Source organism: Aegilops tauschii, chromosome 1 (genome assembly GCF_002575655.3).
Source record: "Aegilops tauschii subsp. strangulata cultivar AL8/78 chromosome 1, Aet v6.0, whole genome shotgun sequence".
Classification (NCBI taxonomy): Eukaryota; Viridiplantae; Streptophyta; class Magnoliopsida; order Poales; family Poaceae; genus Aegilops; species Aegilops tauschii.
The window spans coordinates 246,160,766-246,173,629 of NC_053035.3; the positions used below are offsets into that span (position 1 = coordinate 246,160,766).

The 12,864-nt window shown below is 42.3% G+C and overlaps 1 protein-coding gene and 1 long non-coding RNA gene across 3 annotated transcripts; one reads left to right on the plus strand and one right to left on the minus strand.

Moving 5' to 3' along the window:
- The first annotated feature begins 4,543 nt into the window (after nucleotides 1–4,543).
- Nucleotides 4,544–10,493, plus strand: LOC109768199 (uncharacterized). 2 transcript variants are annotated; one of them, XR_005771332.3, is made up of 14 exons: nucleotides 4,544–5,299; nucleotides 7,087–7,182; nucleotides 7,283–7,598; nucleotides 7,667–7,815; nucleotides 7,898–8,074; nucleotides 8,155–8,280; nucleotides 8,354–8,531; nucleotides 8,616–8,910; nucleotides 8,998–9,196; nucleotides 9,275–9,391; nucleotides 9,457–9,716; nucleotides 9,810–9,885; nucleotides 9,976–10,105; nucleotides 10,204–10,493. XR_005771332.3 is itself a non-coding variant. In XM_040402732.3 (7 exons), exons 1-7 carry the CDS (start codon nucleotides 5,198–5,200, stop codon nucleotides 8,480–8,482), a joined length of 1,095 nt encoding a protein of 364 aa, XP_040258666.1. In that variant the 5' UTR covers nucleotides 4,545–5,197; the 3' UTR covers nucleotides 8,483–8,786. The 2 variants fall into 2 exon arrangements, 1 of the variants encoding a protein (XP_040258666.1); XM_040402732.3 differs by lacking the exons at nucleotides 8,998–9,196; nucleotides 9,275–9,391; nucleotides 9,457–9,716; ... (1 more) ...; nucleotides 9,976–10,105; nucleotides 10,204–10,493 and having other exon boundaries at nucleotides 4,545–5,299; nucleotides 8,354–8,786.
- Nucleotides 10,494–11,373: 880 nt separating this feature from the next.
- LOC120975970 (uncharacterized) lies at nucleotides 11,374–12,296 on the minus strand. The gene is made up of 2 exons (XR_005771335.3): nucleotides 11,865–12,296; nucleotides 11,374–11,737 (listed from the first exon to the last, which is right to left on the minus strand). It is a non-coding gene; the product is annotated as an uncharacterized lncRNA (long non-coding RNA).
- Between the last annotated feature and the right edge of the window lie 568 nt (nucleotides 12,297–12,864).

A 12,864-nucleotide genomic window follows, 5' to 3' on the forward strand; every position in this document is an offset into this window, starting at 1 on the left:
ACTCCGCTCCTCACTCACGAGAAAATGGCTGGTCACCGGGATGCCCAGTCCCATGCTTTATGCAAATCAAATCAAAATAACTGCAAACAAAACTCCCCCGGGACTTTTGCTAGTTGGAGGCACTCGTTGTTTCGAGCAAGCCATGGATTGATGCTTGTTGGTGGAGGGGGAGTATAAACTTTACCATTCTGTTTGGGAACCGCCTATAATGTGTGTAGCATGGAAGATATCGCCATTTCTTGGTTGTTATGTTGACAATGAAAGTATGCCGCTCAAAATATTATTTATCTCTATTTCAAAACCGAGCTCTGGCACCTCTACAAATCCCTGCTTCCCTCTGCGAAGGGCCTATCTATTTACTTTTATGCTGAGTCATCACCCTCTTATTAAAAAGCACTAGCTGGAGAGCACAGCTGTCATTTGCATCCATTACTATTAATTTATATTGGGTATGACTATGACTGGATCTCTTTTACCATGAATTACAATGTCTAGTCAGTCCTTGATCTTTAAAGGTGCTCTGCATTTATGTTATGCGGTCTCAGAAAGGGCTAGCGAGATACCATCTTGTTATACCATATTATGATTGTTTTGAGAAAGTGTTGTCATCCGAGATATATTATTATTGCTCGCTAGTTGATTATGCCATTGATATGAGTAAACATGAGACCTAAGAGTTATTGTGAATATGGTTAGTTCATAATCTTTGCTGAAAACTTGAATGCTGGCTTTACATATTTACAACAACAAGAGCAAACAGAGTTTGTAAAAGTTTTTCTTTACCACTTTCAGTTTATCAACTGAATTGCTCGAGGACAAGCGAAGGTTTAAGCTTGGGGGAGTTGATACGTCTCCGTCGTATCTACTTTTCCAAACACTTTTGCCCTTGTTTTGGACTCTAACTTGCATGATTTGAATGGAACTAAACCGGACTCACGCTGTTTTCAGCAGAATTGCCATGGTGTTATTTTTGTGCAGAAACAAAAGTTCTCGGAATGACCTGAAACTTCACGGAGATTATTTTTGGAAATAATGAAAAATACTGGCGAAAGAATCAAGGCCAGGGGGCCCACGCCCTTTCCACGAGGGTGGGGGGGCGCGCCTGCCCCCCTGGGCGCGCCCCCTGCCTCGTGGGCCCCCTGGAGCTCCACCGACCTCAACTCCAACTCCATATATTCGTGTTCGGGGAGAGAAAAACCAGAGAGAAAGATTCATCGCATTTTACGATACGGAGCCGCCACCAAGCTGTAAACTCTCTCGGGAGGGCTGATCTGGAGTCCGTTCGGGGCTCCGGAGAGGGGAATCTGTCGCCGTCGTCATCATCAACCATCCTCCATCACCAATTTCATGATGCTCACCGCCGTGCGTGAGTAATTCCATCGTAGGCTTCCTGGACGGTGATGGGTTGGATGAGATTTATCATGTAATCGAGTTAGTTTTGTTAGGGTTTGATCCCTAGTATCCACTATGTTCTGAGATTGATGTTGCTATGACTTTGCTATGCTTAATGCTTGTCACTAGGGCCCGAGTGCCATGATTTCAGATCTGAACCTATTATGTTCATGAATATATGTGAGTTCTTGATCCTATCTTGCAAGTCTATAGTCACCTACTATGTGTTATGATCCGGCAACCCCGAAGTGACAATAATCGGGACCACTCCCGGTGATGACCGTAGTGTGAGGAGTTCTTGTATTCACCATGTGTTAAAGCTTTGGTCTAGTACTCTATTAAAAGGAGGCCTTAATATCCCTTAGTTTCCGCTAGGACCCCGCTGCCACGGGAGGGTAGGACAAAAGATGTCATGCAAGTTCTTTTCCATAAGCACGTATGACTATATTCGGAATACATGCCTACATTACATTGATGAATTGGAGCTAGTTCTGTGTCACCCTATGTTATGATTGTTACGTGATGAACCGCATCCGGCATAATTCTCCATCACCGATCCAATGCCTACGAGCTTTTCACATATTGTTCTTCGCTTATTTACTTTACCGTTGCTACTATTACAATCACTACAAAACCCAAAAATATTACTTTTACTACCGTTACCGTTACTTCCATACTACTTTGCTACTAAATACTTTGCTGCAGATATTAAGTTATCCAGGTGTGGCTGAATTGACAACTCAGTTGCTAATACTTGAGAATATTCTTTGGCTCCCCTTGTGTCGAATCAATAAATTTTGGTTGAATACTCTACCCTCGAAAACTGTTGCGATCCCCTATACTTGTGGGTTATCACTTACCGATAACGATATTGAACTAGGTATGGAGATACCAACGATCAAATCTCGGGCAAGTAACATATCGCTGGACAAAGGGAATTGCATACGGTATTGGCTAAATCCTTGACATCGTGGTTCAACCGATAAAAATCTTCATTGAATACATAGGAATCTATATGGGCATCCAGGCCCTGCTTTTGGTTATTGACCGGAGAGGAGTCTCGGTCATGTCTACATGATTCTCGAACCCATAGGGTCGCACGCTTAACGTTCGGTAGCGCTAGGGTAGTATTGAGATATTAATAGTGGAAAGTCTGAAGGTTGTTCGGAGCCCCGGATGGGATAAGGGACATCATGAGAAGCTCCAGAATGATCCGGAGGTAAAGATTTTTATATATGAAAAGTTGTTGTCGGGGTACCGAGATAAAGTCCGGCTTTTTCGGTATTGTACCGGGAAGCCACAGAAAGGTTCCAGGGGGTTCCAGAGGGGTCCGAAAGTCCTCGGAGGGTTCCACCATGTCCCATACAGTAGCATGTGCTGTAGGGGGCGCCATATCCTATACAGTAGCATGTGCTGTAGGGGGCGCCCTGGCCTTAATGGGCCAGGGGCACCAAACCCTAAGGGGTAGGGCCTCCACTTGGCTTGGAGTCCACTCCTCCCCCCTTGGCCGTCGCCCCTGCCTTGGGAGGGGGGCTAGGGCTTCCACTCCCCCCTCACCCCTATATATAGTGGGGAGGCGGAGGGGGAAGCTATCCCTTCCGTGCTTGCCCTATCTCCCTCCCGTTACTCCTCCTCCACCTTCCGTCAGCGCTTGACGAAGCCCTGTCGGAGTTCCGCTTCCACCACCACCACCACGCCGTCATGTTGGTTCAGATCTCATCTACCTCCTCTCCCTCACTTGTTGGATCAATAAGGAGAGGACGTCGCCGAGCTGTACGTGTGCTAAACTTGGAGGTGTCGCACGTGCGGTACTTGGATAGGATTGGATCACGACGTGAGTGTGACTACGCCAACCACGATCTCTAGATTATTAATGCTTTCGGTCTACAAGGGTATGTAGACACAACTCCCCTCCCGTTGTTATACTTCTCCAGAGATAGATCTTGCGTGTTTCATAGGATTTTTTTATTTTCATGCTTCGTTCCCCATCCGTGATATCATAGCTAGGTCTATGCGTAGATGTATATGCACGAGTAGAACACAAAGTTGTTGTGGGTGTTGATGTTCAGATTGCTTACTCATATGTCTCCAACGTATCTATAATTTTTAATTGTTCCATGCTGTTATATTATCATTCTTGAATGTTTTACATTCATTTTATAACAACTTTATATCATTTTTTGGACTAACCTATTGACATACTGCCGAGTGCCAGTTGAGAAAATCCCAACGCAGCTCACAAGTAGCACGTGTCTAGGTGAACCCTAGTAAATGATCCACCTACCACTTTTGTTTCAACTATCCATGGCTTTCCTTGGAAACCCAGATCAACCAGCCCACATACATCAACGGCATCTCGTAAGCCCTAGATTTGCATCTGCCTCCGTTGCCCTATTCCAACACGCTCGTCAGAATGGAGTGCCTTGTTAAAATCTCCCGTGCACAACTAAGGGAGGTCCTGCAGTGCCGCGAGTTTTTGCATCGTGTCCCAATTCATATGGCGTAGGTGTGCTTGAGCTTTCCCGTAGAAGCACGCAATTCTCTAGGGGCGCCCCCAAGATCAATCACCATAGCATCTATCTGATACTTTGAGCAAGCTAAAAACTCAATCTTTATTTCATTATTCTAGAACATTGCCAAACCATAGATAGATCCATAGACACAAAGAAAGCCTCGATACACCTTTTTTCTCTTTATATGTTAAAGTTCATACATCTGCGCCTGATGGGTTTCAAACTCAAGACCCTAGCCAGCGTGCAAACCACGATAACCGATGGGACTCCTTAGGTATTGTGACTAGAATACTTATTTTCTCCTTTTCAAATATCTTTTTTCCTATATATCTTTCCCTAATAATAAAGCACGTATTGACTTTGTCGGGTTCACCATCACAATACGCTTCTTCCTGTGATTTTGCGCTTTTAGTTTGAATTTAAAACATATTCAAGGTGGTACTAAATTTTGTCTCCTCCACAATATTATTGACTCGATTGACCGCTACGTTTTGCTTAGCTGGGCTGCGATCCAGTTGGGCCTTGGCCCGTCTGCGCTCACCGTCGTCATACTTTTGCTAAAACACCCCTGTGTTTTTCCGTAATACAACCCGCAGTCCTTATTTTACTAATAACGTTTCGTTAAAAAAGGTACGTTTTATCCAAACGCTCAGCGGACAAGTGAAGGTCAGGTGCGGGCGGAGCTGCGGCAGAAGGGGTGGCGCGACGGAGCAGGAGAAGATGTTCAGGCGCGGCGCGGCGGGCGGAGCGGGAGAGGTTCAGGCGGAGCTGCGGCAAAAGGGGCGGTGCAACGGAGCAGGAGAAGATGGCCGAGAATATGTTCAGGCACGGCGTGGCGGGCGGAGCAGCAGAGGTTCAGGCGCGGCGCCACGGGCAGAGCAAGAGAGGTTCAGGGGAGATGCCAGCGTAGCAGGAGAGGTTCATGGGCGGTGCCCTTGTCGTCGGACGGCCATCCTTGCTGTGCTTGATGGAGGATAGAAGGGGGAACATTTTCTGGTGGGTACGCCGGCCGCGGGCGCGCTTTGCTGTGACCTGTCCGCCGCCACCAATCCTCTCCGGCCTCCTCCGTATCCTTCTCAATCTCGGACGAGCTATTCCCGTGCCGTGATTTGGATGGACAATAGGAGGTCGTGTCCTTCTCCAACACCAAGCAATGGAGTGCCCGACCCGGATTTGAGTTGTTTGCTATAAGAAGGAGCGGTCCTCGGCCGAAATCTCCATCAGATTGCGTCCTTGGACCATAAGCTCCATCAAAGCCCGTCCAAATTGCTTTTTTTTTGACGCAACGTACAATGTCGCCGTCGAGTTCGCCGGAGGAGGAAGTGCCGAGTTCGCCGGAGGAACAAGACCATCTGTCCAACCGCCCAATTTCGCCTGCCTCGGCTACACCAGAGGTAATGTATCGCATTCATATTCACTGGATGGAATCCCCTATTTGTCCCCTGTCTCTTGTCTCCGATTCTGTTCTGTAGCCTAACTGAAATAAGGGACAGTACTTAATTTATAAAGCATGAGAAAACTGATGGAGGATGGTTAGTACAGCAGCAAAGTTTTGTAAGCTCAAATTTGTAGACTGATTTAGTAGTCTCTGTGAGTGCTACATGCAAGTCGGTTTAGAGTTTCTGAGGGGAACGGCCTGGTCCATCTTTTCTTGTGATGTGAATTATGATGTAGGACATAGCCACAAGGGTTATTTCTTCTGTTGGCAAGTAATCTTAAGACTTTTTTCCCCGGGTGATTCGTAAGACAGATTACCCTACACAATTCACAGTTTTAGTCTCTCTTATGCACCTAAATATATCTGTAACTGAAAAAAAATCAGGTTCCCGCAGGTTTTGACTTGACTAACAAATTTAAGTGAATTTGTTATTCCTTTTTGTGCTCTTCTTTTTATTACTCAAATAAATCTGTAATTTAGCCAGGCTAAAATCAATGGGATGCAGGCCATAACCATGTACACTGGTACTGTAGGCAAACAACTACACTGGTACTGTAGGCAAACAACTATGGACTGTTAATGTATTGATAGTGCTAATTATATACTATCCTAAGTAAGCATAAATTACAGTGCCCAAGATATATTATCAGAGTAACCAGAGTTTGGGTGTATTTTTTGGAGTTTTGTTCCTTAAGAGTTTCTCTTCCAGAGGGAGACAACTACTTTCTTTGTCCTTACTCATATAGTACGAATGAAATCCAATTGCATACTGAAATCTGCTTGGTTATTCTTCACTTATAGTGGTATTAATGAAATCCAGTTGCTTACTCATCTATTAGCTTAGCAAAACTGAAACTATATATACTGTACTGTACTTTCAGTAATATAGATGCCCCGTCTCAAAGTCCCCAAGTACCAGGTGCTTGCTCCAGATCCGCACTATATACCCAATTTTTGCTGGATTGTGCAGATTTGTACAAAAATCGATTTGGAGACAAGTTAGAATAACCTTGTGAATTCTTGCTAGCCTTGCAAGAGGCAGGCAAGGAAGGCCTGAATGTTGCTGAAGCCGAGCTCATAAACGTCTCACGTCATGTGGTTCTGTGATATTATGAATCTTCTTCTCTGAAGTGTGTAGTCTTCTAGCCCTTTTCCTAAATATGATTCGCAAATGATTCTTTCTATGCCCTTTTCCTAAATATTTGACGAGTGCACACTAAATATTCAGGCTATACCTGTTTATGGCGTAATAAGCAATGATGGATCCTGTTTATTATCCATAATAAGAAATGATGGATCATGTTTATTATCCAAATTCTACTCTATTCTCTTTTTGGCCTTCCAGTGGGTCAATGTTATGATAAGCATTCTCCTTGCGGTAATGAGCCATTTTAATGACACTATGCTATGCTATTTAAGGCTCAAGCAAGGGAAATCTTGACTGGACTATCATGGCCACAGAAATCATATGTGGAGAGTGCTATTTTCATCTTCATATTTTAATCTCACCAATGCAACATAGCTCAGTTCTTATGAGAACAATTGAGAGAATGATGAATACAGCCTTTTTAGTTGATGGCACTGTTTGTATTATTTCTGTTAACACTGAAGTGTGGCATCTCTTTGATGGTTTAGTAGAATTAAGTGTCTGCTGTCACTTGATGTTCAGAATTGCCATTCATGCAATAAATAAAAAAGTGATTTGGCCTGGTTTTCATGTCTCTGATGTGTATGCACGTGCAGGTGCCAAAGGCATCCAATCCAACTCAGGTGGAGGCCAAGGAGGTTCAACTCTCGGACATTGCACCAATAATGCTGGATGATACCGACGTGAAGACTGTACGTTTCATATATTTAGACTGGGAGCTATGGTGTACTACCTCTGTTTCAACTGATCTAACGGTTGGAGGTTTACATTTTATTTTTGTTCTGACTGCAGAAAATAGATGACATCGCTGAAATGGACATTGTAGAGGATTTTGATAACCGGCCTTCCAAAAAGGCAAAAATTTCTGAATCACGTGTACTGGAACCATCACCTATGTCACCAACTATGAAAACATCTTCTCCAGGTTCAGAGTGTTTTGAATCGTTTGTGCCGGAATCAGATAATCAGATGAATCATGATACACTACCATCACCTCCATCCCCATCTAGCTCGACAATATCTCCTGTTTTCCCATTGCATGATATTAAGGAACCAAATTCACATAAAGAGATCCAAGTTGATGAGACATATGATTATCTCCCACAAGGTATTTGCTTGATTTATCACGTGTGCTTTCGTATACAATATATTCTTAAATTATTTGATTTTCTGCAGACTATACATTGACCGACCATGATCTACGTGCTCATATAGCAATAGAATCATCTTTGAGAAAACAATTGCTGGTTCAGATAGATGGAAGTTCTGTCTTGCAACATCAATTGATGTGCCTGCTAGATGAGAAAGAGTGGGTAAATGATGATGTAAGTACCCTTACTCAAACAGTAAAGAGTTTCTAATCACTAATATCAATTAGTAATGTATTTTTTTAATTCTTAATTATAGGTGATCAATGCATATATATGTTGTATAAAGGACCAAATACATCTCCAGAATGATAATAAAGTATATTTTGAGAGTCCATTTGTTACCTCACTATTTAAACGAGATGGCACCATTGGAATACAAGAAGGTAGTGCCTTCATGACAGAGATTGTCCTCGAATATATGCAGCATGACATGGTAATCTCCATATTCATAATTTACATGTTGTAGGTTTCATGCATTTTCATTTACTATTTTCCTAATTATCTTTATTACAGATTAAACTTCCAATAAATGCCAATAACACACATTGGTATTTAGCTGTTGTGAATACAAAAAAATGTGAGGTTCAAGTTCTAGACTCATTGTGCTGGAATTCTGACAGAGATGATCTTGCTAATACGGTTAGTTACAACACGATTTTTAATATACTTAGATAATGTGTATCATTTCTTCTAACCACTATTTTATTTTTAGCTACGAGGAATGCAATTTCATTTGGACCTTCTTAAAAGTCAAAAGTTGGTAAGCGACGATTGGAAAGACGTTGATCTTACTGAATGGAAGATCACAGAACAATTACAAAAGGCAATTCAAAAAGACTAAATTTATGGAATATTTCACCGGATGTGCACTATCTTACCCAATTACACAGGTATATATCTTTTTTTAATAAAAAGTATGTTACTTTTACAAAAAGTACTTTTTAAATATACTAATAATTGTTCGTGTTGCACAGGAAATGATTACTTCTTTTAGGTTTAAGTTAGCCAGCATACTATTATGTTGGAAAACAAACACTGCAGCAATGACTACAATCGTTGAAGAAAGTGACGATGACAGCAAGGGAGATCCTGATGATGTTCAAATATTGGAAAGTTTAGATGATATAAAAAAACAAAAACAAAAATCCCATTATCTGTTGAAAATAAATACAGATCACTAATATCAATTCTTTCTAATATGACCTTACATGAGTTAACAGCTGGACTCTGTAGCTTCATTAAATCAATTAATTACACCGAGATTTTAGAGTAAGTCATTTTAAATTAGTATTCCAATTGTATAGTATCTGAATTGTTTTATTGATGGTTTATTTTCTTAATTTGTATCATTATCAGGAAAGTATGGATCCGAAGTTCAAAACCATATCCAATTAGCTTGTCTCTCAGAAAACTACAAGGATTGCTAAAGGATGATTTATCCATGGACCGCGATTGCTTTAATTTGATCATACGGAAGATTATGTTGGATGACATCCAAACATCACAAAAAACAAAGCAACTGATAGCAAAGCATTATCTCGACATGAAATTTTGGGTATGTTTTTATATTCGTTATATTCTTTTTATATTCTAATTTTTTATCATCTTTCTAACCAATAATTTTATATACTAGATGACTACTGATTTTGGAAGGCACCCGGATTTTCGTAAAAAGTTAGATGTCGAGCAACTAGCAAATTCTGTTCGTAGTTGGCCTGGTATCAAATATAATGTTTCAACATGCAAATCGGTAAGAGCACTTTTGTATACTTTAGACCAATTTTTTTATTGCATCTAATATGTAGCCTATTTCAGATCCATATTCCAGTACAATGCATTGATGAATTCATTCTATTCACATTGGATCAAGATACCAGAACAGTGTACATTTTGGACCCTACTCCTATTAATCCAATGTACCGATACAACCCACTCGCAAAATATGTGAAAAAAATTATATGGATTTCCGAACATTTACCAAAAGCAATGTCAAAAGCATGCCCTGGGTCTAGATGGAATGAGGATATTCTCTTATGGCATCATAGAATCCTAGATGATATTCCAGTTTACAACAGGTATTTTTCAGAAGATGAATACTAGATACTGATTATTTGTTGATTTGAGTATGTAGACAATATTAATAAAGTATATTTATATTCTTATATAAGGGAACTGTCTGGTTATCTTGTTCCCCTATTCATGTCCACATGGGAAGACGAAAGACCACATTTGCCATTTTTAAAGGTAAATATTGCAACCGTATAGATATTTGCTTTTATGATTATTATACATGTGATATTGATGTCATTCTTTTATAAAAAAATGAATGAATAGGATGGATATGAACTCAGAAAACTAATTTTGGGCCAACTACTAACATTCAAGGACAATGAATGTGAAGATAACATGACTGCTGGTGTACTGGACTTCATCAATTGTATTAGGAAAATCCAAAGTTAAACGGGTATGTCAAATAGTATCAATTCATCTCGAAATGTCAAATGACTCAAATATCTTATTCCAATATGCTAACCTTGTTTTCCTACCAATATGCTTGTGTAGGGAGCTCAATCGGTGGAAGGTAATTTGTCAGAGAGATTTCTTGCAGCCAACAGTTAATAGACAATGAGCAGGGAGACGATGAACATGTAGAGATGCAACATGAACAACAATTAATGATGTACCTTCATCTGCATGAAGAACGAAGATTTTTCATGATTTTATATATCCTAGAACATTTTCTGGTTGATTATACTTGGTTGTCGTATCAATTTATAGTGTTCGATTGTTAGATTTTGTTTAGTAACCACTACTTGCTAGAGAGAAGGGAAGGGACGTGTATTCAGTGATTACTTCATGTCGCTAGATGTGAGTGCTTTTGTGTTTTTGTTTTGGGGCTTTCAGTTGGTTTTTTCTAGAACCCATGGAGAGGCCGAGAGAGCCGGCCGGAGGGGAGGGGGGACGCTTGCCGCCGTCGCATTCAGTTCAGCTAGGTTGGGGAATGGGGATTAATTTGGGATCGGGGAAGGAAGAGGCACAAGACGAGTTTTTTTTTAGAAACTGGTGCTCGCAGACGAGAAGAGGCACGAGACGAGATGAGGAGCTCAGCTGGCAACGGTGCAGTTTAGGCTAGACTTAATACGTAGGCCAAATGTCAATGGACAAAGCCCGCAAAATAGTGCAAAAAAATTAAAAATGAAATATAATATTAAAAAATTTGCCATAAAGATGATAACATTTTAAAAACACCATATGAAAGTAAAAAAAATCATATTTTTCTGAACAACAAAAAATGAAATTGATTGATAAAAAATTCGTGTTTTTAAATGAAATGAAAGTGCGGAGCTGAAATAGGTAATGACAAACATTGTTAAGGTACGTTCAAATTTCATCGTACAAAAAGAAATACTTAATGTAAACTTATTTGTACATTTGTATAAATTGGGTTACTAATGTTGCATAATGACACGTAGAGCAGGTTATATTTCATTTCTAGTCCGGTGCAACGCACGGGCATTTGTACTTCTTTCCCTAATAATAAAGCACGGATTGACTTTGTCGGGTTCACCGTCACAATATGCTTCTTCTCGTGAATTTACGCTTTCAATTCGAATTTAAAACATATACATGAGGTGGTACTAAATTTCGTCCGTCTGGACCTAGGCGCCGCACCCACAGGGTTGGCCATCGCCCGTGGCATCACCCAGCCTCTTTGGTATGTGATCGATACCGTAAAAGTTTATAATCTTCCAAAAATCAAACGTCAGAAATTATCCGTGTAGAACATGAGTTGGAGTCAAACCTCACCTTCCTCGCCGCCTTTGCTACCCTCCAATAAATATCAGTTCCCAGAAAGAGGGGAGTAGAGGAGAAGCGGACGAGGATGCGTACACCGAGATCGATCCCAGTGTAAATTTTATCAAACGTCGGTGCCCCTCCTGCCTAGCGGAGCTCTGAGCCGAGCGTGCCGTGCATGACGGCACCCTTCTTCCCAACCGTCTCGGCACACCACAGGCCGCCGCCGCGTACCTCATGCCTCCTGCTCTCTTGACTGCGCTGCCGCCCCGGCTACTCGCGCGCTGGTTGCCTCTTGCTCCTGCGCGCCACCGTCAGAGCTCGATCCGGACGGAGAGGACCAGCCATGGTGAGGTGGCAGTAACCATGGCATCAGCTGCGGGTCCTAATCAGAGGGGGAAACAAAGGGAAAAGCAACGGGGACTCACGGTGAACCCGACGGCGAGGTCGGTGAGGCCGGGGAAGCAGCAACGGCAAGGTAATCGACGACGAACGACGATACTCGGACTTGGAGTTGGAGGATGATGGCGAGGGCTTCAGGGTGAATTCGGCCAAGTCCTTGCGCGGGGAAGGAGATCTCAAGGTTGCGGACCTCCTGGACAAGGTTGTTCGTGGCGGGGAAGCCGGCGGCCGTGTGTGCTGCGCGCCGGTGGCCATGCATGCTCTGCTTGTGCTTGCCTGCACCCAGCCATGCGTGCGCTGGTCCTCCCGTGGGCTGTGATTTGCACCATGACTCGTTGAGCTTGACCAGTCGGTCCTAGCTCCAGCTGCACCGTGGCCTGTGGAGTTCTGCGCCACCGCATCAGCCATCACACGGAGCTGCTACTGCTGCTCTTGTGCTCTAATTTTCTTGGATGCTTAAGCAAAACTAATGAGAAGAGAGAGAGAGAGTATGGGTGATTACAGGAGCATAGGAATCAGAGAATAGGATAGGCACGTGTGTGGTGGAAAGAAATCAAAGATTTTTAGTGTAAAATATAATTGCTTTCCTATTGCAGCACGGCGTTGGAGCATGGCAGGAGCGGCGCGGCACGGTGCGATGCTGGAGACAGGATCGGGACGGGGAGAGAGATGAGAGAGATACAGATTTTTGTGACAACTAGCTGTTCGTGCAGCTCCGATGTAGAGCCAAAAGTAGAACGATAGATGGAGAAGAGACAACATGCTTTTTCATGTGGGACAACTCAGAGTTGAACTTACACATGAACGGAGGGTTAGGGGTGAGAGGTAAATGAATTATTTGTACATATATGCCGTATGAGCTATATCTCTTTTCCCGTGGCAACGCACGGGCATTGTCCTAGTCTTTCCCTAATAATAAAGCACGGATTGACTTTGTCGGGTTCACCGTCACAATACGCTTCTTCTCGTGAATTTACGCTTTTAGTTTTTTTACCTATATTATTTTCCACATCCGATGTGGTACTA